Below are 25,876 nucleotides of genomic sequence, written 5' to 3' on the forward strand. Positions count from 1 at the left end.
TGGAGGCTTGGACAGCCTGGTCTGGTGGCAGGTGTCCCTGCCCATGGCAGGAGGTTGGAACTGGGTAGGCTTTAAGGTCCCTTCCAACCCAAACTGTTCTATGATTCTATGATTTCTTCACCAAAAGGGTTATAAAGCATTGAAATAGGCACAAGGAGGTGGCTGAGTCACCATCCCTGGAGGTATGGGTGCATGAAATGCTTAGGGACTTGGTTTAGCAGTGGGCAGATACGGTTGGACTCAATGATCTCAAAGGTCCTTTCCAACCTAGTGATTCTATGATTTAAAAGACATGTAGATGTAGGGATATGGTTTAGTGGTCAATTTGGCAGCATTGGGTTTATGGTTGGACTCAATGATTATCTTAGAGGTCTTTTCCATTCTAAACCATTCTGTAATATTAAGAATTTCAAGAGCAAGATCCCATTATACTCCAGTGTTTTCTAGGAAAGCTAAGAAAATGTCAAGTGTAGTCACCTCATCTTCAGGTGAGCATTCCCAAAGAAAAATATCTATGATTGTGTGCTTCTGAGGTGTTGTTTAATTGTAACATGGGATTGAGGATGGATTAAATTTTGGCTACTTCTTAAGATATCATGTATTATATAAAACAGTAAACGATACAATATGCTGCGTATAAAATGTTAAATAGTGGTTCAGATAGAGCACTGTAACACAGGATTTGTTTTGATTTGCAAGCTTTGACCATCACAGACTGGAGGTTCTGAGGTGAAAAGCCTGCCATAAAATTCCACCCATTGCCATGCAGAGAACCTGTTCACCCACAAATAGTCATTGCCCTGATAAAAGTGTCCTTCAGCATCCACTACTATCATCCCACCCTACTGCCTTGCATTCAGAGCTTGTCCACCCAAGAGAGAAAAACATGAATCTGAAGCTGATTTCCTGAGTTTTCTCTATTAAAGATGCAACAATGGACTCCTAAAAATGCCTCTCACAGAGCTGCTGGAACTGGACCTTCTGTTACTCTGGGATATTTGAGGTTCCTGCTGCCTTTCTTCATTCATAAGTAAAGCTACACATGCTAGTGCATGTGATATAAGTACCTATGCAGAGCTAGCTAAAGCGCAACTTCATTTAGTTATTTCCTAAAGTCAAAAACACCTCTGAAAAGACCCCTTTTTCTTTAGTGTCTTGAAAAAAGCAAGGCTTCCAAATAGTGATTTCTCCTGGGACAAGAAAAAAGTCATACAGGTTTAATTGTCTTGTCTTTGATTAGAACTTTGTCTCACCTTAGAGGAGTGTAATAATAGGTCCAACTTGAACTAAGCAAGTGTTATTTACACTGAAATAGAGGTGGAAAAAGCTGAATTTGATACATATTTTTAATTCTAAATATTTCAAGGTGGGGGGCATGTTTCAGGAGGCTTCTTTGATAAGTATTATAAAATATTTAGAAATGATCAGGGCATTTTCAGTACAAAAAAAAAAAGTTCTCTATTCTGAAAATATGGGAGAGAGAGCTGGAAAACAGGACTTTTCCATCCATTACATTCATGAACTCTGCCTCTCATATTTCATACCTTTGCACTGATGATTCAGTCCTTCTCCAGTCCATTTATCAAAGCAATGTTTCCAAAGTGTTAACGAGAAGAAACTTCGTGATCCTTAAAGCCCACGTATCACAAAGACTGCCAAAGTTCACTACAATATTAAGATCAATATATTCCACGTGTAGATAAGAGCTGAACTACTGTTCCTGTAAACAATCAAGCACATAATCTGTAAAAGATCATTTTGCTTTATTCTATTTTTGAAATTAGGATTCCTTGGATTAAAAAAATAAATTAATGACGTATAATTTTCTGATAGGTGTGCAGTGCTGGCTGCTGCATTTTAGGAACATCTGAAATACTTAGATACTGGATGTTTACTTTAATTAGTAGAGTCAACACTTTTCCAGACCAATACTTCAAATGTTGCTTTTTTTATATAATACAGAGATAGTATATTTGATTTGATTTTGAAAAGCGCTGTGTTCAAAATTAAATGAAATGTGGTTTAGAGAATATTTTTGTTTGTGGGAAAAAATAATCAAAGACTGGAAAATAATACTAGTCATTTAAAGAGCCATCCTCACAGTGCCTAGCTATGTTGTACAATACAATCAAGTATCATCCTTCCTAAATCACACCACTATTTCTAGAATATACTTTCTTCAGTGAAATTGAATGAATCTATAAGGGCAAGTATTACACATTTGCTTTACAAATTAAAAATGAGTGCCCATAGAAACATAAACTTCCTGTCCAAAAAATAGAATTAGGGTTAATTACCTTTTATTAATTATTATTACTTTCAAGGACCTTTTCTGTCTCTTCTGGAGCAGTGGTGGTGAACATCAGCCTTGTATCTGATGCTACTGCTCTTTTTTGGAGGCTTTTGAGTGCTAGTTTCTGCTTCATAGAGAGCATGGATTTCTAAAACACAGAGAACTTTTCAGGACTGCTTAGGCACTTCTATGAAGACATTTGGCTAGTCTCATGTACAATGCCCTGTGTATTCAGAAGTGCTGTCCCTAAACTTTCAGCCATTGCATTTAATCATGCTCATGACCTTATTTGGAGCAGCTTGGAGGTTTTCAGAACAGACCACATTCATTTTCAGAAAAAAATGCAAGCAGGAGATAAATCTGACCACACTTCTTAAACTGGATTATTTAAAATTCAACACAGTGTTCCTATTTTGTTAAAACCAGAGATGATAAAACATACAAATATATTTGTTCAGAGAATGGAATAAAGAAATAATGTTTTTTAAAATTGTCTGTCTAAATTTCTTGGGCTTTTTTCTCACAAAGGAGAGAATGAGATGAGTCAGCATAACTATCGCCATTCATTAAACAAGAACTCACTACAGTGGGCCTTACGGCTTTGCTCAAAGTCATGAAGTGGGAAGAGATACTTCCACTTCACAAACCAGTTGTGCTCAAGCTACCATACACTTCCTTCCATCAAGATACTCTCCTCTTCTCTTAGTCCTCACTTCAACATCCAGAAATTCTTCTCCCCCCTTCCTTTGACATTGCTTTCATTTTTTTAATACTGTATAATAAATAAAGGGTGGATGGAGAAGGAGAAAAGTTTGTATTTATTTACAGCATAGGTTTAGAAATCAAGTGCTTAATGCCTAGGTCAAGGGACCCCTCTTCCAAGCTCCCCAAAAAGCCCAAAGGACAGAGAGACAAGGAGAAAGATGCAGGCCAAATTCAGTTCAGAGTAGAGAGTTAAGTGAAGCACTCCAGCTGCTATTCTAGTAACACCCATCCACCTCTGGAAGCAAATAGGCTAATGCTGGGGATGATGTGAATAGGACCTATGTTACATATTTATAAATAATTTCTTTCTTAGCCTCTTTCTTCACTCTTTCTTCAAGCATCTAACTATTTCTAGCTTAATTTTCTGTTGTGAAAACAGAATGCTTTGTATAGTTATCATTTATAATAAAGAAGTTTTAGCTCAGAAATTAAGAAAACCATTATAAGATACAGATTTTTCTTTGGTAAAGACCAAGCCAACGTATTATGGAAGCAGTAAGTAGAATTTTGAGCCAGAGCCAACAAGATTTGTGCTGCCTTTTTATTGACTTTTTGGTTTCTAATTAAATTGGAATTGTTCCTACAACAGTGAGAGGAGAGCTACAGTGCACAGGCTGGGTAAATATGTTCAACTGGCCTGAAAAATGAGAAGGGCATAAATAGAGAAACTTTTGTACATCTTACTGTAATATAAAACTATAATAACCCCAAGTCCTTTCAAAGAACTTCCTCAGTGACACAAAGAACAAGTATCAGCAAGAGGATCTAGCACTGTGACTCCTGGTGGTCTTGCTTATGATCTGTTTTGAGGTACCTGCAGTTAGAATAGTGTATCCATCATTCAAGATACCTGTGAGATCTATATAAAGTGAACAGTGAAACATGTAGGACTATGTTTCACGTACTTAAAGGTTTCTAACTATAGCTAGGGAAGGTAGACAAGGAAATATTCTCTGAAAAAATCTGGGGTGATCCGAAAGTTTCCTGTGAATGTCTTGCAGGCTGTGATTTTGAAACATAGTAAGTTTTTGAATGCAGATACAGTGATACCTTTAGCACCCAGAAAACAGCAAATGCTTCAGAAACTCTTTTCTTGAAGATTTGTGATCTGAAAGTGTAGAGAATACAAACCTGAAGTCCCTGTAGAATAAATGAAAGTGTAGAGTTAATATTTTGTTGATAAAACCAGAAAAGATTAGTCAATATTATTTGACTTGAAAAGCAACCACAGAACAATTTTCAGCAATCACTAACAATGACATTAATACCTTGAAATACAAGAAGTACTTTCAATAGGGAAAGTATTCCATGTAACTATGGATTTACAACTATAGTCCCCTCATTTGCACATTTTAATGGATTAGCTAGTATGTTTCACAATCGTCTTAGTACCCTGTACTGGCTAGGGTGAAGGCAAGACCTCCTTGAGCATGCCATAAGCATTCAACATGGTTGGTGTGCCCTATCAGCACTTCAAACAGATACATCTTGAGGGAAGCAGGACTTCAAAATTTCTATACTAGCTGTTCGAAATTCTCATTTCAAGGATTAATCAGGAGTATTCTGGGTTAAAAAAAAAAAAAAAAAAGCTGATGGGTATGATCCATCCATCAGTGTGGTAATAATCTCTTCAGAACTTTTTGCATAGAGTTTGCATATCTGATCCCCACTGGTGTACAGGCCCTCAGTTTTCAGTAGGTCAAAATGATAGTAAACAATATTTGGAGACGGGGGGATTTTCATATATTTCTAATTATCTGTTTTGTAGAAAATATTCAGTGGTGTAGTAATAAAGGATCCTTTACTCCAAGTGCTTCATACTTTGTGTGCCTTATGTGAATATAAAGCCAAGAACGCAGCAGGGCCATGGTGGGAAAAAGAGGCAGATGCTGCCCTATGGGCTTATATCCAGGATCACTGTGAAAGGTCTCGAGCTATGAAGCTCTAGTTACTCCCCCGGGTCTCTTTTCCACAGCTGACGTGGATGTTTTTTCCTGATATTCACTCTGAATACTATTTTATATATGATTTTGTTATAAGAGAAGCCACTCATACAGGAGGGTCTTTTCAGTAGTGACTTGGTACAATGGGAGTTTTATGAGTGATAGACAAGAAGGATAACATCCCTTTCTGAACAAAGATTCTAAATTCTAAATATTAACTGCTTTCCAGTGAGTTCCTAGGCTATACCAAGCTATAGAACAAATAACTTCAACATCTTTTTTTTTTTTATTATTATTTCAGTTATTAATCTCAGAATTACTAAATGCTTTACCTGGGTAGCATTGAAAATGCAGAAGAGAGAGCTGAAAACAAAACTTGCTTTTTCATGACCTTTTAACATGCGGTAGCCTATTGTCCAGGTGACTCCAAGCACTACTACTATAGAGATAGTGCCAATCATCTTTTTCCTAAATGAATTCTTTTTATTCCCGGAAACACAAGCAAAAAAAATAATTAAATCTTTTTCTATGCCATTTATTAGCTTTTTGAGGTTTAGACTTACACTTTTATTTATTCAGGGCTATATTGCAAAGATGTGTTATTAAAGAACATTGAGAACAGACAGCACTGCATTTGTTTGAGGTGTCATCCAGAGGAGAAATCCAGAAAAATAAATCTATTGAAGTTTATCAGAATAGTTTATGTTTGAAATATGTGGCTTGGATGTATTTTCTTTAACAAAAAAAAATGAGGCTTACCAAAGCAACAAGAAGCACTGAAAGTAAATACATTAGCTACCATAAGCTTTTTGGAGTGTTTAGAACTTCAATCCAAATGTTCTCCATTTTCAGTGTTAGAATAAGCTACCAATGAAGTTTGGATATCCAATTTCTCTAAAGCCTGAGAGGAGTCAGAGAGGACATATTTCGATTTGCACCAACCATGAAAATTTTCATTAAAAGGAGTGAAGAAATGGTGCAAATTTTTCTTGAACAGATCAGTTCTTGTGTGATTATTAAAAATGAAAGTTATTCCCTTTTAAATAATACATGTAGATTGCAGAGTTTGTGACACACAGCCTGTGACAGTACCTAGAGGGTTGATTAATTGATCAGCTGATTAATGCCTGGCTCCGAGCCTGGTGTGAGGAGAAAGGCTTTGGGTTCTTTGATCATGGGGTGACCCACCCACCCGCAGGCTTTCTTACTAGGGATAGGACACGCTTGTCTCCTAGGGGGGCTAAAGTCCTTACTAAAAATCTAGCTAGGATCTTAAATAGGGCTTTAAACTAAATGTGAAGGGGAAGGGGGACGTGACCAGGCTAGTTGGGAGTGAGCCTAGAAGTGGGACTCCAGTAACTGAGATATGGTGTGCTGGAGAGGACCGCCAGTACATCACATCAGAGCAAGTGGGGGCGATTATACCTGGGGACAGTAAGGATGAAACTGGCACTGTGGAGTTAGCTATTCCAAGGACCAGTCAACTGGGAATTGATTGAAAATCAATTTTGAAGTCAAGATTGATATCTTCCTGATATCTGCTGGAAGTACAATACAGCAGAAAGGAAGCAGTCTAGGAGTTTCCTGAAGTGTATGGAAGACAACTTCCTCACACAACTGGTGAGTGAGCCAACGAGGGAGGGTGCCCTCCTGGACCTGCTGTTTGTGAACAGAGAAGGCCATATGGGGTATGTGACGGTTGGAGGACGCCTGGGACAAAGCAATCGTGAGATGATAGGGTTTTCAGCTCTAGGTGAGATGAAGAAGGGGATTATCAGAACAGTCACATTAAAATTCCAGAGGGCAGACTTCGGACTGTTCAGAAGGCTGTTTGGCAAAGTCCCATGGGAGACAGTCCTTAAGGACAAGGAAGCCCACGAGTGCTGGGCGCTCCTCAAAAATGAAATCCTAGCAGCTCAGGAGCAAGCCATCCCCATGTTCCGGAAAAGGAACCGGCAGGGAAAAAAAAACAGCTTGGTTGAGTAGGGAGATCTTGAGAGATATCAAAAAGAAGAGGAATGTCTGTGAGATTTGGAAGAAGGGACCGGCATCTTGGGTAGACTACAAGGAGGAAGTGAGATCGTGCAGGGAAAAAATCAGGAGGGCTAAGGCCCAACTAGAAGTCAAACTGGGTAAGTCTGTGAAAGATAATAAAAAATCTTTCTACAAATACATTGACAAGAAAAGGAGGACTAGGGAGAATATTCAGTCCCTATTGGAAGCAGAAGGAACAACAGTGACAAGGGATGAAGACAAGGCTGAGGTACTTAACGCCTTCTTTGCCTCAGTCTTTAATAGTAAAGGAAGTTTTTCCCCCTGTGTACAAACCCAGTTGTTAGAGGAGTAGAATGAGGCTTCCATGATCCAAGAGGGGGTAGTTAGAGACTTGGTTGCCCAGCTAGACACCCACAAGTCTGTGGAGCCAGATGGGATCCACTCAAGAGTATTAAAGGAGCTGGCAGATGTCCTTTGCAAATCCCTTTCCATCATCTTCTAGCGGTCCTGGCTGACTGGGGAAGTTCCACTGGACTGGAGGCTGGCTGATGTTGTGCCCATCTACAAGAAGGGTTGCAGGGAGGATCCAGGGAACTACAGGCCTGTCAGTCTGACCTCAGTGCTGGGGAGAGTCATGGAACAGGTGATCTTGAGTGCTATCATGAAGCACATGCAAGAGAACCAGGTGATCAGGCCCAGTCAATATGGGTTCACAAAAGGCAGGTCTTGTCAAACTAACCTGATCACCTTCTATGACAAAGTGACTCAACTACTGGATGGGGGAAAGGCTGTGGATGTAGTCTTCTTGGATTTCGGTAAAGCCTTTGACACAGTTTCTCACAGCATTCTGCTTCAGAAACTGTCAGCCTCTGGCCTGGACAGGGACACACTCTCCTGGGTTTAAAACTGGTTGGATGGCCGGGCCCAGAGAGTGGTGGTCAATGGAGTTAAGTCCAGCTGGAGACCAGTTACAAGTGGGGTTCCTCAGGACTCGGTACTGGGTCCAGCTCTGTTCAATGTCTTTATCAATGACCTGGATGAAGGCATTGAGTGCACCCTCAGCAAGTTTGCGGATGACGCTAAGCTGGGTGGAAGCGTCGATCTGCTGGAGGGTAGGGAGGATCTGCAAAGGGATCTTAACAGGCTGGACTGCTGGGCCGAGACCAATGGGATGAGGTTCAACAAGGCCAAATGCTGGGTCTGCACTTGGGGCATAACAACCCTATGCAGCGCTACAGACTAGGAGAAGTCTGGCTAGAAAGCTGCCTGGAGGAGAAGGACCTGAGGTGTTCGCTGACAGCCGACTGAACATGAGCCAGCAGTGTACCCAGGTGGCCTAGAAGGCCAATGGCATGTTGGCTTGTATCAGAAACGGAGTGACCAGCAGGTCTCCCTCTGTACTCGGCACTGGTGAGACCACACCTTGAGTTCTGTGTTAAGTTGTGGGGCCCTCACCTCAAGAAGGATGTTGAGGCTCTGGAGAGTGTCCAGAGTAGAGCAACACAGATGGTGAAGGGGCTGGAGAACAAGTCTCATGGGGAGCGGCTGGGAGAGATGGGGTTGTTTAGCCTGGAGAAGAGAAGGCTGAGGGGAGACCTTATTGCTCTCTACAACTACCTGAAAGGAGATTGTGGAGAGGAGTGTGCTGGCCTTTTCTCCCGAGTGATGGGGGACAAGACAAAGGGGAATGGCCTCAACCTCTGCCAGGGGAGGTTCAGGCTTGACATCAGGAAAAAAATTTTCACGGAGAGGGTCATTGGGCACTTGGAACAGGCTGCCCAGGGAGGTGGTCGAGTCACCTTCCCTGGAGGTGTTTAAGGGATGGGTGGACGAGGTGCTAAGAGGCATGGTTAGGGAGTGTTAGGAATAGTTGGACTCTATGACCCAGCGGGTCCCTTCCAACCTAGTTATTCTGGGATTCTGGGATTCTATGATGTGAAATTAATCAAGTAGATCTGATTCGAAGCTGCTGGAGAACTGGCCTGGCATTCAGTTGTGCCAAGAAATTCATTATTCTCATTTGGCTGGAGCCAGCTGTGCTCTCACCTATATGGATTTTAACTGTGAATAACATTCACTGAAGTCGAGTGACACTGCAGCCAAAAAAAAAAGCGGGAGCAATAGTCTCTAGTGTGTTCATTAATAGACACTTGTACAAAGTCTGACCCATTGCAACAATGGAATTCATTTTCTGACTGCTTTAAGTATACACTTATTCAAAACAGAAGATTTTGTAAAAAAATCTGAATTTGTAAGAGGAAAGTCTGAGCTGGTGATGAGAGACCAAGGAATATGTTTGCTGAAAGATCTGAGGAGTCCTATGCCATCTCACCTTGTCAAATTCTCATTCTTCTTCCATATTACAGAGACTGTGATCTTGATGAAGTTGATGTTAAACAGGATTATGAGTGCTGCTGGCAGAAGGAATGACCACAACATGGGCTTTTGCACACCGAAATTCTGATTTTGATCCAGTGCTGCAAGCCAGAAACTTTTAATATAAAGAGAGATCATGTAAAAAGGTTTGTTAGACGCATTATTCAGAATACCAAAACAAAATAGAATAATATTCCACTTTTCATCCTGAGGGACCTAATGGGGCTTTCTAGGTCTTGTCAACCTGTCTCCGAAAGGCAACCATTCCTTGAGAACTGAGAGCTTTCAATCCTGCTTCTCTTTCTCTGGGGAATGTGAAGTGATTTACCAAATAAACCACAGGGAAATATAGTAAGGTGCGTTATAGGTAACCAAGTATCTGGCCTCCATATGCAAATTTATCTTTAGAATATATACTACAATAGAGCTAAAGACTAGCAGGGGAGACCTGATGGACAAAAGAAAAATGGGCAATTTCAGGAGGACATGATTATCCTGCAATAAACTTTACCTCCTTTTTTCATTGTCAAATAATCTCCAATTAGAAGTATGTGTTCTCTAAATGATATCATGAGGTGGCCACCATGCAGAAAGGGAGTTGTGTTTAGATTTCTAAAATAAGTCTACCTTTGCTCTGTATCACCCACTATCACCAAGGTAACATTGTAAGCCTGATAGCCTTCTTCAGCAGACAGGCAGGTAGGAATGTCAATACCAAAAAAATAGGGTAAATAGGGATATAGTTATGTTGTCCAAGAAAATTTTAAATAAATGGGAGGATTAAGTTTAAGTACTGAAATGCAGTGATGCACTTAAATGAAATCCTTGAATTTCAGTTAGGCTAAGAGCATCTGCAGCTTCCATTTAAAGTCACGGGGGATCTTGCAGCAGGATTCAAGGCAAATGTGTATTCAGTACCTGAAATCCTTAGAGAGGAGCAACTATAATTCCTTATAGTGAACGTTTAGCTTGATTGAAGAGTTCTGTTTTGTTTTAAGTTCTTGGAGACACAAAATACTATACCAACAATAAATCTCAAATTGTTCTAATAATAACATAATAATAACAATAAAATGTGTTGGATAGCAAGAGTAGTAATAATACATGGACTTACAATTCCTCCTGTTGGTAGTTTAAAGCTTTTCCTTCTCTGTAAGTAGCTCCAAGTGTTGTAGCAACTACTGCAGCAGGGATTCCTAATTAATAGGAGAAACATTAACAAATTATTGTTCAGTGACATAGGCATACCTCCCTTCCTCACAAATAGTTTCTTGCCTCCTAAAATTCATAGATTTAAAGAGCTCTGTTTTGTCTTCCTTGCACTGAGCCAAGTGGGCTTGCCTAGAGAAAAAGCATGTCTGAGGGTTGTGAGCACTATCTTTCCGAGGACAGCTGATGTCCATGACTTCCTGGTTTTTGCTGCTGAAGAGCTTCAACACAACTTCCAGAGACAAGGTGACAGAGGAAACTGCTTCCTTTGCTGTAGCTGACTGCCTCATCGCAGCTGAGCAGTCCTACCCTCTTGTCAGCAGCGAGAAACTCATTTGAGAGTTCTGCACCAAGCACGATTACATTTCATACCAGATTGATGCAGAGTGTAACTTTTGCCCTCAGAGGAGCATGGCAGTGTACACTTGCCTCCTCGATGCCTTCCTGTCTTCCATGTCTCCTGCCTACCTGTTCAATAAGCAGTACATCTCATGGGAAGGAGCCTCCCGCACAAGTTTTTCTCTGGCAACTAAGCATGCTTTTAAAGTCTATTCCTCCTTCAGGCCTCATAGAGATCTCCCAGACTGCCAAGCATTTGATGTGCTCCCAAAGTAGATCTGAAAAGCAGTGAGTCAGAATCATGCTACTTTGGACATGCATAACTAGTCACAGTACACAGTGAAGAACCTAATGCTGTGCTATCATATGAATACACATGGAGTACAGGGATGCGTAGCCAAACAGCTTTTGCTGAACATTTTCTGGCTTGCACATGCAGTCCAAATTCTAAAACTTTTTGAGGAATTGCCTCTACCTCCACCCATATGCTTAACATTACAATGAAACAACCAGGATCTAAAACTGCCTGGTAAATGCCATCAGAAATCACACACCACACAAGCTGGCATGCACAGCAAGGAAAAGGCAGTTATTCCTGTACACTATATTAGAAGAGTTTCTTGAAGAAGGCTGAGATTTTTACTTTACCTCGTGGGCATCTGTCTGCATCTTTCAGTCTTCTAAGTAGCTCTCTTTGAGCTTGCAGTGTTGCTGGTAACTGCTTTACTGATTTAAGCATAGGCTCTTTGCTTATTTATAAATAATATGTAACAAGTAATGTCAGTCACTTCTTGCTTTTGAAAGTGTAAGGCTCTGGCAAAGGTCATGAGCAATCTCAGAGATATCTAAATGAATAATTTGAGTCCATACATGCAATCAACTTACTTGAAAGATTTTTTACTTAGTTGACAAATGGATTGTTGAATACGTTGATTATTGTGAAAATTTCTCCTGCATAAAACAGACCTATGTTGCTGTGCCAGTGAATAAGCTACTAGATTCAGTGTTATGTCAGGACAATGAAAACAAGCTCAGTTTATACCAGGAAATTATTTATTAAATCACATTGTGCTAAACCAGAGAGACACTGATTATAATTCTCTCTACTGATCTCCTATCTTTACAACTCTCCCTGAATGTACTATGTACTGATACTTTTGTGAGAGTTGCCTTATATATGGCTTTAAGTCTTATCCCATCCAGTTACTGATGTGGTTATGAGGAAGCGGCCAGGCAGGAGCTTCATGGCTCTAAGCAGCCATGCAGAGTTGAGTGCTGTCCACATAAATGTTGCCAACAAAAAATAGTGCAGTAGGACAGCCACAGCTGTACACTAGGAGTCTGCAGGAGGACCTACCTACCATCAGATGTGAGTAAGGTGTGACTGGCAATATCATAAGGAAAGTGTTGCTGGTAGTAGCTGGTGGTGTCACTGCTATGATTCTTGGCATTTTGGCTTTCAATTCCGGAGATGAAGATAATGTTAAAAATGAGAAACAGAGACTCACTAACATCCATGTTACCGATGTTTTTCAAGTTTTCCTGTTGGTAGAAGTACACTTAGGAGAAAAAAGAGGAGCAAAATAAGAAAAATTGTAAAGTATTTCCTCATTTCCATTGATATTAAAAGCAAGCTAGAGCATGTAGTCTTTGATACAGAGAGAAAACAAAGCAGTAACTTGTTTGGGAAATTCTCCGCTATCATTACTCTCAGGCAATTTACGAAATCCATCAGTTCTGTCCAATTGCAACTGGAACAGAGAATACTCAGCACCTTTTAGGGCTGGGCCTTTTCCAGTAGCAGTTGGGATGCATTTTGTTTTTTCCATTCTGCTCTTTTTAGAATCCTTTTCTTCAATATTAAGCGGTGAAATAGCATGACAAGTATTTCTAAACACTCTTCAAGGTACAAGAGAATAATAAACCTCCACTTCCAAATGCTCTCTTGTAAATTCATTTAAAGTGCAGAGTCTGGGAGGTCTTACAATCTTAAATACATAGACCTTGACGGAATTGTTCCAAATCTACATTAGTGCAAGCAGAATGAGAAACGTATTCATGCGCTCATGCAAACATGCACTTGGCATCACTTTGCTCCTCATTTGAGCGGGAATCACTATTAATCACAGGCAGATCCACCCAGGACCTTTGCTGCAGTTCTATTTAAATTAAATCACTTATAATAAAACTGTAGCACAAGTAGCGTTCATAACCTATATTGCAGTATAATCATGGTGCTTTGAAATCATCTGTTCTACAGATATTTTACAAATATTTTACAAATAGCGTTGAAACTATCAAACAGGCAGCAGAAAGTGGTGTAACATTTAAATAGGACAGCAAGAAAAGAACCCGAGGAACAACATATCTGTTTCAACACAAATGCTAAACATCTAAGCAATAAGACAGTGTGCTGAAATGACTAGCCTTAAATGAAGATGTCAATGTAACAGCCATAGTGGTAACTGGCTAGAAGAACGATAACTAATTAAACATTGCAATATGAGGCAGAGGCATATAGGAATATAAAAAGGAAAGGAAGTCATGCTGGTGGTTGTTATACTGTTAAACATTTTTAATGCCTGGTATTAAGTGAGAGTAATTGGTCTATACAGCATGGCCCAAGGTAGCTGTAATGCAGCTCTGGGTCTCTGTTGTCAACTGCCTGGACAGAGTAGTAACAGAGACATCAGCAAGGCAGCAGGGGACATGAAAAACAGTGTGGCAGACTGCCCTTATCCCGTGTAGATGGGACATGTCATTCTGGAACATCACGTGGGGGAGCCCATGGTGTAAGGATCAACCTTTGACTTGATCCTCAGTAGCACACGCTGCCTGCTTTGTTATTTTATAGCTGGTGAGCTTCTCTGTCAAAGCTATGGAAAGATTTTTGTTGCCAGTGACTATGCCCAGTGTTTCCTATGAAAGACTTGGCCTTTTACCATACTGGGCTCTTCCATATGCTGTTGTATCACTTCTTTTCAAAGTACGCATTTTTAAAGGTGGATTTGTTGGATGATAATCGTATATCTATATCCTCACCTTAAAAGATTAATAACTGAAAGATTAAAGCTTCATCTAGGTGAGTGGCATGACTGAGACATCTTGTGTCTTTAATGAGTAAGCTACACTTTTTTTTTAAATGTTATTTGCTGAACAATATTATTGTGATATGATCTAAAGTGGCTACTCTTTTTTTTTCTTCAAACTATGTACAGAGCAAAACATTGTAGCTTAACATAAAATATTTGCAAATTTACATCTTCTCTCTTACCTAGTGAATATTTGAAACAAAATAGTGATGACCAGACCAGCCATGGACAGTCCAACACCAATGTAAGATACATACTCCAAAGGCTTTGCATGTTTATATTTGATCTGAAAGGACTAGAAAACAAATTATGAGTTATAAGATGAGATGAGATGAGGTTCATTTCTTTCTAAACTTTGTTTTGCTAGTTGTACATAGAAATAAAAATGTTTTAGCAAAATTATGACCGCTGCTAGCTACTGCCAAAATTTTTAGCTCGCATAAAATTATGCTAGACCTCAAAACTGGAGAAACTTGTGAAGAACTTCACGAAGAGACTTAACAATAGCAATCAAATATTTAGCAAAATAGCAGATTAAATTATTCACAGAAAAATGCAAGGTGACACAGACTGGAAAAAGTAGCTTTAATTTTTTATGCTGATCTGCATTCTGAATTTTGGCTTCTAAGGATAAGGCCTAAGGGAAGATGTTACAAAGAATTACAAACCAAAGCCATTCTTTGTTTGTTTAGTGACAGTAAAGCAGCAAGTAAATGTAAATATATTCAGTGAGACAGAAAATACTGTTGTCTTTGCATAAACAGATTGGAATCTTCTCTAGAATACAGTCATTTTGTGAAATAAAGACATGCATAAGATAAAGGGAAGCAGAAAAACAAGCAAATATTACAAATACGGAAGTATTGTTCTGCAAAGACAGACTAAAAAGAAACTCTGAAGTCCTAGCACTGCTGAAGTCAGTGACAACAAATATGTGATTTTAACCTGGGAGTGTTTTGTTTAGAGATGCTGAAACAAATACTGAAAGAATAAGAAATGCCAGAGACAGACAGTCATTCCTAAATACCTTGTTAGTATGAAGAAGGCACTATATAAAACTTAATGGTAGCAGGCTTAATATTTACAGAGTGATTGCTTTTTACAAACATACAAGCAAAGGGAGAGGTTAATGCTAGTTACTTTTATTTATTTACCCAGCACAAGGCACTGCCACACCCAGCCCAGATGGCAGCCCGCTTGTCTTGGGGCATTCATTTAATAACCAGTTGCAGCAATAGGGGTGCAGACTGGAGGCCACCACAGCTGAGCTAGGGGAGTGAACCGTGCCCGCCCTTCTTTGCTGCTGCGGTGCACAGGCAGGTGAGCACAGCCACAATTTGTTTCAGAGGAAGCCAGGATTCACCAATACATTTGGTTTTCCAGCAGTGTGGTGACAGCTCACGTGTCCTACCTTGCCAGTTATGCCGTAGGTAAGAAACAAGGATATGAGGAGATCTTACACTCGTGTGCCGTCTAGCTCAGCACACCTCTACCCGCACATGGACATGCTGGTTTTACAGTTGAAAACAACCAAACAAATGAAAAAAAAACCACACAAACTCTTCCCATACAAGAAAGGACAGCACCCTACCATCAGGACACCAAAATTAGTGGTGTGATTACACCTGCATATCAAGAACTGGTCTCTTCCTTTTGCACAACCAGCCGTGCTCCAGTCGTTGACAGCATAGTCCCAAAAGACACAGGCATGATCACGCAGCTGCAGTTCAGATGTGTTGTACTATGGATTGGGAGCAGAAAAAATGGTTACAGAAACATAAACAGATATGCACCAGCAGACAACATATACTGACAGTTGTCCTCTGAAAGGGGAGCTGACAGCTACTGAGGGATTTATGATGTTTCCGGTAAACATTAAGAACAGTATCAATAACTGCATAATTTGGCATTTTTTATATGCCTTTCTCAGTCAAGATTGCCAAGGAAATTACCCATTTCTTTGAATTATTTAGGTAATTACGATTCAGATGCACATTGACTAGGCATTAAACGACTGCCAAATGAATCCTGCATAAGCTTTTGGACATTAGTAGCATTAAATTAGTGCCAAGTGCAGCTGAATCTGCACTAGCAGGAAGCAAACAGTAACAAATGCCATGAAGCATCCCTTCTCCTCCTGCAACATGGCAGTACTCGTGGAATCGTACATCAAACTGCATGTTGGTTCAGACAACATACTTCTGCAGGGTACTGCAATTGGGACTCCTTTTTAATAAGCAACATGCAGCTTGAAGTACAAATAAGTACTGAAGTACTATTCACTAGTTGGTTCAATTAAAAATGAGGAATGAAACTAGGAGTAAAAGATCAATTATAAGTTTGCTCTAGTGGCTTCCTTAGAAATTACATATGTTACCGAGTCTCTTAACTGTATGGATCCATGATGATGATTACTGATCTGTCATATGCATGTATTTGAGCTCAAAACTTCTGTTAAATACTGTAAGAAGAAGCCAACTACTGTTTTCTGGAGAAAACATGCGAAACGTGAGTACATATTATCTAAAAATTAGATAAAAAATTAGTTCAGAATTATGATGTCTAAGTATTCTACAAACTTCACCTTCATTATAGTCTTGTGTTGTGATTTCTTAGTGGTACTGTTACTATATAGAGAGACTGAGGACCAGTCAGCTGGTTTCAGGTGCCCAGTCTGAAACTCTTGATTTTTAGCATGTCATAGAAATGCACATGTTCAAAACTTACCTCCCTCACAGCCAACAGCTTCTACAGCAAATGAAGCAAAGGAACGATAACCTTATTTTATTTCTCTTTATTTTTTCCTCCTGAGCAACACCAATTTATCCTCAGAGAATTGCAAGCTATAACTAATGGACGTCTGGAAAAATCCCATGTGACAGTGCCACTAAAGACTACCCCAATATGTAGGTGAGAGAATGCATATGTCCTGACTGACACCTGACAGTCGTAGTAATTTTAGTTGAAATGGTTGGTGTCTTTGGATTTCAGATCAGGTATGTACGTACTAGCTCTTGATCTTGATGTATGAAAAGCTTCAGTCAAAGATTCATTGCATTCTCAATTTTAAAAACAAAACAAATTAAAGATTCCTAAACACTGAAAGCATTCTGGTGATTACATGTACAAATGCGTTAATCTATAAGTAACATCATCCAGCTCTCTTGATGTGTTCGTTTCTCGTACCGCTGTATGGCACCAGCATGCATAAGACCCAATATGTAATTGTTTATGTTGGTTATGGGTTTTGTTTTCCAAAGTAGATTTTTAATAAATATGTATTCAAAATTTTCCCAGACACAGTTTTCAGTAGGAGAAAGAACTTACTGTTATTAATAATGTTAAGCATCTGAACTTCAGTACTGAGGTCACCATTAAGCCCAGGCACATTTTCCTGTATTCCTAGTTTTGCTGACTGATATTATCCCAGTGCTGTATCTGCAAAATTTAGCCGTGGGATTTATGGTACATAACACCTTGTCCAGGATTTATGGTACATAACACTTTGCCCAGTTAAATCCAACAACCCACACAGACTTACCTCTCTGTGCTGAAAACAGAGTTGTAGAGGAGCTTGTTTTCAGTGGAGCAGACTGGATTGCGACATTGGGCTGTGAGATGTTGCCAGTCAAAGAAAATTCCTCCATTAAGGCTGCATTGGAATAATGAGTGGGAAAAAAAAGTTACCATTATTTGTTACTATATGGCTACAAGTTCAGTTTCTGAGCTTAGTGTCTGATTTGGTACACCAGCAGAAACTGCTTCGCATTCCCTGTCTTTATCCTTTCTCTGGAATGGAAAAATCCACCCAAAATGGTTTATGTTAATATAAATCTACTGAATCAATGAAATTGCATATTGGAATTGAACACAAAAAGTGTTTTTACTTATCCGTGAACCACTTTCATCCTGCAACAGAAGAGAAAATGCCATTTACAAGACCTAAAAAAAAATGGCAAAAGCTAAACTTACCTTGATGTAACATTGACAAGGTTATCGTGGTTGAATTCTGTTTCATTGGCAGCCATGAGTTGACTCGCTGTAGCCATTAATGCCACAGATGCCTGAGACAAGCAGGAAAAAAAATCAACATTCAAATGCAATTGCAATGAATCACACTGTGTAGTACATAGTGGGTGGGCAAACTAAGAGCATTTAATAAGTACTGCTTGAAAGTTCTCACAACAGAGTAGCAATGTACAGGACACCATTCAAGAGAACACCCAATAGGTTCATTAATACTACACTTCTATTAATTTAGACAGCAAGTATTAAATGATTAACTTAAACTTCAAATGATGCTCCTATTCAGAAATATGCAAGCCTAAACAGATGATAAACAAACTTATACTCAGCTCTGTGAACTGACTCAGCAGTGATTCCACAAGTATGCACTCAAAGTCACTTAAATTTAACACTGTTAAATGGCAAGATGAATGCATTTGGTTGTGGTGTTATGTACAATTAAGAAGAAGAAGAGTGTTCCTTCTGCTGGTAGAGGAGGGACAGAGTTGATATCTCAGATATTAAGCCACAAAAGTCTTTTTTTATTCTTATTAAGTCTCACCTGATAGTCTTCTGAAACATTTGGCTTTTTCAGAATCTGTGCTGTGATGTTCACAGCAGCAGAGATGTTCTGTGTGGCCAGTTGGTCTGGCGTGGAGGTGAGGATTTGAGTATTACTTGCAATAGCTGAAACATTGCTAGAGTCTGCAGTTTCAACCTGTTGGGAAAATGCCATTCAACAGAAGGACAATAAGAAAAGGAAAAAGAGTTACCACTTTTATAATATTCTCTCATAAAATCAAAATATACAAGTAATTAATGGTCTAAGGTCTTTCTGTTCATGTCAAGTATGCGATGTTTGCAAATTCTCACAGGAGGATGATTTTGTGGATTCATAGAGTAGCTTGGGTTGGAAGGGAGACCTGGAGGTCCCCTGGCCCAGTAGGGCAGCTGAGACCAGGCTTCTTAGGGACTCCCTTTGAATATCCACAAGCTCCCTCAGAAACCTGCTTGTATTTGACCAACATTAAGGGGAAAAAAATTCTCTTGTCTAATCGGAGTTTCCCGTGTTGCCACTTGTCTCCATTGCCACTCATCCTAAAACTTTGCATATCAAAGAAGAGCCTGGCCCCATCATTCTCCACACCTTGCTGTGAGATAGCTGTGGGCAGCAGCAGGACCTCTGCTTTCTATTGAGGTCATTGAACTTCTGAGTCTGTAAACTTCTGTACACCTTTCACTACTCCTTAAATAACCAGAATAGAATTTTCTTTAAAAGCCATCAGAGAAGCTTAAGAAATATCATCTCGAATAATCATGCTTATCAGCACAATGCTCATAACCTGCACCAAGAACATTACCCTCACTTCAGTATATTGCATATAGAGTCAGTTTGCAATAAAAGTAGAAAAAAAACAAAGAAAACATTCTTGTGCTGGAGATACTAATACAAATTGCTAGAATCATTGTTGGGTTCAGTCTGAGCCAGTTAGTGGGCAGGGCTTAAATGTGTAGAGTATCTTAAAAGTCTAAACACAAAACAAGAAGAGGCATTATCTGTACGATGTATGAAGGTATAGCTAGGTAGCAATAAGACTTAAAGAGACAGAAAATATGTTAATCATGAGGAGAATTTCCTTTGTAGGCTATGGAGATAAACTAAACTGTGTTTCACGTCATCCCTTTTCTAATCCAGTCAATGAATTATTAAAATGAATAGCTTCAATAACTAAATATTTCTCATTTTTTTATGTTGGAAGCCATCAAAATCAAGACTGATGCAATCACCTGGCTTTGAAGTGTTTATAAAGCTTGGAGTAGTATGAAAGAAAGTGAATGGATTGCACAGGGAGGAAGGAAATTGGCATTTGTATTTACTGGAGATGATATTTGACTTGAAAACATCTGCATATGGATCATCAACAAAAAGTGCATCATGAATGCTTACTTTCACTGTAGTTTCACTTCTGACTCATAGCGTGACATTGTAGTTAAACATTTTTGTTTAAAAGAAATAAAATAATATTAAGCAGAGGCTTTGGATCACTAGCCTGAACACCTCCTCCCATTTCCTAGCATTCTCCTTGGCATCCCGAGCCGCCCTGGGCTCACTAGGTGGCAGGACGACATCACAACTCGTAACAAAACCCTTCTTTATTAAAGGCAGCAGAACAACCTTGTGCTGCAACCTTTTGTTGTGTCTTGTTAGCATGAACCATTTAGTGAAAGCTGTGCACTGGGGAAGTATAATATTGAGCTCAAGGGTTTCTGTCAAAGGATTCAGACAGGTAAAGTATTGAGTTGAAGGTACAATAGTCAAACAAAAACATGTGATGAATGGGACTTCTCTTATTTAAAGAAACTCAACTGGTTACTTTTTTTTTCAGTTGGGACTAGTGATAAGGAAACAAAGCACAGGAGCAGTGGGAGAAGCAGTTGCTGTCTGTAATGTGTTTAATCATGTTCAGCTCCTCATGTTTTATAGATATGGTGCAGCGAAGCCTTAAAGCAAGGCTTAAGGGTTTATGGATTTTATCTGGAAGTGTTTGTCATTAATAAAAGAGAGTTTGAATTTGAATTCTTGAGGAACAGAAGTGTTTTGTCCGTGTTTAGCTGATGACAGGACTGAATGGAAAGGCTACACTCTTAATCCTTCTTAACACATCACTGGCAGCATCACTTTGTTCCCCCATGCCCATCTTCTCCAAATCCCTTTCTCTTTCTCACCAATTTGGTATCCTGGGTTGGCATTGCCTCCATTCAGAGGTTTCTGTTGTGAACTGGGAACTTGGCTGAGAAAGTTACAGGCTGGTTAGAAAATACGAAATGGGATGCAGTGTTCAAGCAAAACCAAGCAAAATAAACTAATCACTTTTGGGAATTCAGGCCATTTGCAAAGCAGGGAGATGCCAAGAATGCCACAGAAAGGGGTATGTTTTTCATTTTGGTTTCTGCAAAATTTTAAGAAATGTAACGCACATATATATTTCCTGATTTTATTTCGTATCACATTTTCATTTCTTGCACAGTCTTGGACGCTGTTTAAATAGTAATTTAAGATTACCTGTGATGCTGGGGAGTCCATATTTTCATTACAATTCAGAATCTTGGAGGATCTAAAGTAGGAGTTCTCCCTTCTCTAGAGCACAACCGGATTGCTATTGAAGTGTTACCTGTAATTTTGTAAAAGCAGAAAAATATGCATTTAGTATGGAAGTACTAACTCACATGCATATGACCTCAATGGGAATTTAAGCAGTACTCTGGGTGTGACATGCTGTCCAGAGTTATTTTCTGTTTCAATGTAAAAAAATCCTTTCAGTGCTACAGGTGACCACCAATTATTTAATTAGTTACTGTTTGCTTTAGAACATGTGTTTTATACTCACACACAATCTTGTCAGAGTGACTGACATTATTCATGCCAGATTCAGATAGATTTAGTTACACTAGAGCTGCAGACACATCTTTTAAATAGAAGGCACAGGTATCAGTTCTTAGCTTTTTTATCATGTCCTGAAAAACATAGTTTATATGTCATGAAAGAAATATAAAGGGCACATGAAGCAGCCATGCAACATCTGTTTCTCTACAAAGTCTCTGAAAGATAAGACAGTTTATGGAACCACAGGTGACAGAAAGCGTCCTGAATCCTAATGCTAAATAATACGATATAAATAGGTTATTTCTTCTATCAAACAGTTGTTCAGGAGCAGATATTAACTGACTCTCAGTGCAGTTCTAGACAGGCATGGATACAATTCAGCACATGTACCTTAAATTCTCTGCATTTGGCATAGAAAGCTGTGCGGAGAGGTTTGCACTCCTGCTCGCCTGAGCTATGCTGTTCTGGCTTCAAACACCAACCTCTTGTCTGATTTAATAATCTGACATTTTACACAATCCTTATATTTACTTTAGGAAAGTAGAAGTAAAAGGAAAGAAACACATACCGTTCACAGTATCAGGTTCGCATTTTTGTTCAGAGTTGCCATATTTACCCACTCTAATCCATCCAAAAGTAAGGGTTTTGTAATTCTTTCAGAAATATTCACCGTGTAAGAACTGGCTTCACAGAAATTAACTGCATATAAGGAAATTAAAATAATGTATCCAGATCAAATTTAATACAAGAAGCAATTTTCAAAAAAAAAGTTGTATTGAGAAAATAGAAGCTCGTCGAATATTTTGCCCTAAAGGAAATATATGACAGTAAAAGCAGTTATATAAATCTTGACTAAACCCAAGCTGCTGAGGTGCTACAAGTGATATTTATGAAGTCACTGAAACTCCAAAGTCCCATACTTTCTGTCTTCTGTACTATTTTCACTGCCTTGGTCTTAGAAAATACTCAAAGCATTTTAAAAATCTTGTAAAGCTTTATTTCCAAAATCTTGTTAGGCAGGCAGAAATTAGTTCTGGTAATCGAATGCCACAGAACATAGCAGGGGCAAAAATACACTTTTTCTCAGAATGGTGTTTGAACAAATAATGGGTGATAGTTTTTTGATGGCTATGAACCATGATCCCAACACATTGTCGAAGAACCTAGCACTGGCTACTTCTAATGGCAGGATGATGAGCTCAGTGAACCCATGGTCTAACCCAATACAGCAACCTATTGCATTCTCACGTTATACCATATGACTATAACAACACCTTGCAATGCTGCAAGCACCTGAAAAAAATACTGCGGCACAGAGAGGGAAAATTGTTGCTTGGTCTTAGGACTTGCAACAACCTGTTTTTTCTAACTTTTGCTAATTCGTACCCCGTTTCAATTAACTGTGTCCCATTAACAGGACTGAATCAAAGAAACATGATTACGATTGGGGTCAAGAGGAGGGTTTGGGAGACATAGAGTGCTCTCATGTTTGGGCATGGTCTTCCTTGCCAAGTCATGTAACATTCTTTGGGTCTTGTTTTCCATAGGGTCTCAGTTTCCCATGAAACAATGTTACTTTCCTTCTGTAGAAATGGTTATGAACAAATAAGGATGTGTGACCCTGCAAAAATTAGGCCTTCCTTATAGCACCATGCCTGAACCTCACTTGCCAGAAGCTGATTAACGGGATGAGGTGTCTCAAAAATGTTACTCGGTAGGAACCTCTGGAGGGCATGTAGGGCGAACAAAGGCTCCCCATTCCCACTGAACAACGTGTTCCAAGGGCATAATGCCTTTGTAACCAAAACATTCCTCTTCATGTTCAACTTTGGCCTCTCAAACTGTGGTTTATGACTGCTGCCCTTGCTTTACCATCAGGTTTTACTGAGAAGAACTGAAATTCAATGGTCTTTGCAAATTCTACTCAGTACACTGGAGGCTGCTATTAGCTCTGCCTTCAGAGCAAATAGCTCTGCACCACAATGAGGGATCCCAGCTCTCTCAAATGCTCCCCAAATGCCACCTGCCCTAAGCCCCTCACCATCCTCATCACATCCTGCTGGACCCTCTACAGTTTCTCAAAGTTTTTTCAGCCTGGGGTGCAGGAGGCATAACTGAGCATGGATTTCCCACTGGTGTCTCAACAGTGCCAAAAAGTGTAGGGTAATAGTGTCCATCAACCTATCTCCCTCCATATAGCACAGCTGGTCTGCTTCATTTGCAATGAACACACGCTGTTGGCTTGTGTTGAACTTGGCATTCACCGTCACTCCAAGGTACTTTCCAGCAGGGCTGCCCCTCCACGAGCAAGTTCTTGGTCTCTACCAATGTCCGTGGTGCAGAGATTGGCACTTGTCCATGTTGGACACTGTGAAGTTTCTCTTGGCATGATCCCTAGGTTTCTCAAGGTTCTTCAGCACTGAAACTCTGCCATTCACTGTGTCAACAATACGTTCACCCTGCCCTCAGTACAGTAGTCTCTGCAGATTTGCCGAGAGGGCACACTGCACCATCCTTCTTAGGTCTTTGATCAAGACATTGGACAATACTGGCCCTAGTATCAACCGTTAGGTTACTCAACTTTGTCAATGTTCCAATCAAGTCACTGATCACCCTTTGAGCTTGGTTATCAAGATGATTTTCAACTCAGATAATGGTACATTCATGTCTTTACCTACTAAATGAGAATGCTGAGGGAGACAGTGTTAAAGACCTCTCAAAAACCAAGATGTATTGCATCTGTTGCTCTTCTGTTATCTACATAGCCAGTTATGGAAGGCAGTCAGCCTGGTCAGACATGATTGGACATTTGTAAATTCATACTGACTGTTCCTGATTATCTTCTTGTCTCTCACATGCTTGGAAATAGGCTCGAAGAGGATGTGCTACATAATACTCCTACGACCTGAGGTAAGCCTGATTGGCTTATAGTTTCCCTGGTCCTCCTTGCTTTTCTTAAAGGTGGGCATAATATCTCAGTTCTCTGTGACCTCCCTTGATCACCATGGTTTTTCATAGGTGACAGCAGCCCCACAATGACATCAACCAGGTCTTTCAGCAATCTTGGATAAATCCAGTCTACATCCATGGATTTGAATACTTTTTGTGGTAGTCCTATTTCCCTTGTGAAAGATGAAAGTCAAGAATAAGTTGCTACATTCATGCATGAATACATATGCATTCATAGATGAGTACCTAATTAAGCTTTATCTTTTATTTTTCTAATATTTCAAGCCTTGATCTGAAATTAGTTTGGGTTGATTTGTGTACATATCTATAATACTTTGTCTTGGACTTGCAAGAGTGAGTCCATCTGAAATAAAATTGGTGCTTTTTTTCCCTGCTGATGCAAATCTCAAATTGTTGCAAATACAAGAGAATTGCTACAGAATTTAAAACAAACAAACAGACAAAGAAAGAAAGAAAAAAAAAACCACGAGTAAGAAGAAAACCAAGCCCTTTGTCACAATTTGTGAAGGAAAGTAACCATGACATAATGTACAAAAGGAGTGAAATATGAGCCAAGTGGAATTTTTCCATCACCACTGGAACAAAAGTAATTGGTTTACAGAAGTTGTCTGCCCTATATTCCTTGCTTTCTCCTGCTGGCAATAAAACAGATCACCTCCTCTATATCCCCTACATCCAACTGTACTTCCTTCCAACTTCCCCAACATTTTCAGCACTGTGTTCCCACACTCCCTATGCTTTTTCATGCCCAGCCCCCACCTCTGTGTCCTACATCCATCTTTAGATACAATGCATAAAATACATAAATACTTATAAATATACATAAAATACACATCTTTATTTTATTAGCTGGGGGAGGGGAGGTGAATGTCAGGGGTAGTTTAGAGCTCTGCATCTTAGTGGCTAGGTTGGATTGACTAGCCGTGTGGCCCCCCCACTTCCTCATGGCCAGCATAAGTTTCCTTGACTTTTTCTCATTGAGGTATTTAGAGAGTTGGTCTTCTCTACCCAACTAGGGATATGTGCAAAATTCATAGCATCTTAAGACATTTAAGACCTGTAACCATGTAGTGAATTTGATTGAAACTGATCAGCAAGTTAAAGTTGCCAAGAAGGTGGAACGGCAGGTGGGCAGTATGAATGCTTCTTGGGAGAAGAGAATAAAATTCAGATTTTGTAAGTGTAATAATGATTCTTAACATTTCAAGGTTCATGTTATCTTTTCAAACATTCTTTATTCATACAATTTAAGAAATTTGCATCAATCTGTTCTTTAAGGCAAATCAAAACATATCAAATATAGACTACCAGAGGACTGAACATAGAAAATTAAAGCCATCATAATGATTGTTTTCCAGTGCTGAAGTCCCAACTATGCTTATTTTACTTAAGCCTACTTCTATGAAACACTTTGGCCAAATGTTCTAATCTATCACAAACCCATCCAACCTTTCATTGTCTGTTGGATGTGCTATCCATTCTGTCATAAGGGAAATGACATGGG

At 39.5% G+C, this 25,876-nt stretch overlaps 1 protein-coding gene across 1 annotated transcript in view; it reads right to left on the bottom strand.

Annotated features, from left to right (window-relative positions):
- The window catches only part of ADGRG7 (adhesion G protein-coupled receptor G7), a 32,089-nt gene that overhangs the window by 1,201 nt on the left and 5,012 nt on the right, over positions 1-25,876 (bottom strand). Inside the window, 17 exon segments of the mRNA XM_054062554.1 lie at positions 3,979-4,198; positions 5,334-5,491; positions 9,330-9,487; positions 10,487-10,569; positions 12,116-12,277; positions 12,280-12,413; positions 12,416-12,462; positions 14,195-14,307; positions 15,604-15,835; positions 17,360-17,450; positions 17,554-17,675; positions 17,988-18,076; positions 18,580-18,735; positions 21,082-21,125; positions 21,128-21,190; positions 21,971-22,051; positions 22,054-22,101. Coding sequence (XP_053918529.1) covers positions 3,979-4,198; positions 5,334-5,491; positions 9,330-9,487; positions 10,487-10,569; positions 12,116-12,277; positions 12,280-12,413; positions 12,416-12,462; positions 14,195-14,307; positions 15,604-15,835; positions 17,360-17,450; positions 17,554-17,675; positions 17,988-18,076; positions 18,580-18,735; positions 21,082-21,125; positions 21,128-21,190; positions 21,971-22,051; positions 22,054-22,101 — 2,001 coding nt within the window.

The sequence above is a fragment of the Cuculus canorus genome, chromosome 1, assembly GCF_017976375.1.
Source record: "Cuculus canorus isolate bCucCan1 chromosome 1, bCucCan1.pri, whole genome shotgun sequence".
Classification (NCBI taxonomy): domain Eukaryota; kingdom Metazoa; phylum Chordata; class Aves; order Cuculiformes; family Cuculidae; genus Cuculus; species Cuculus canorus.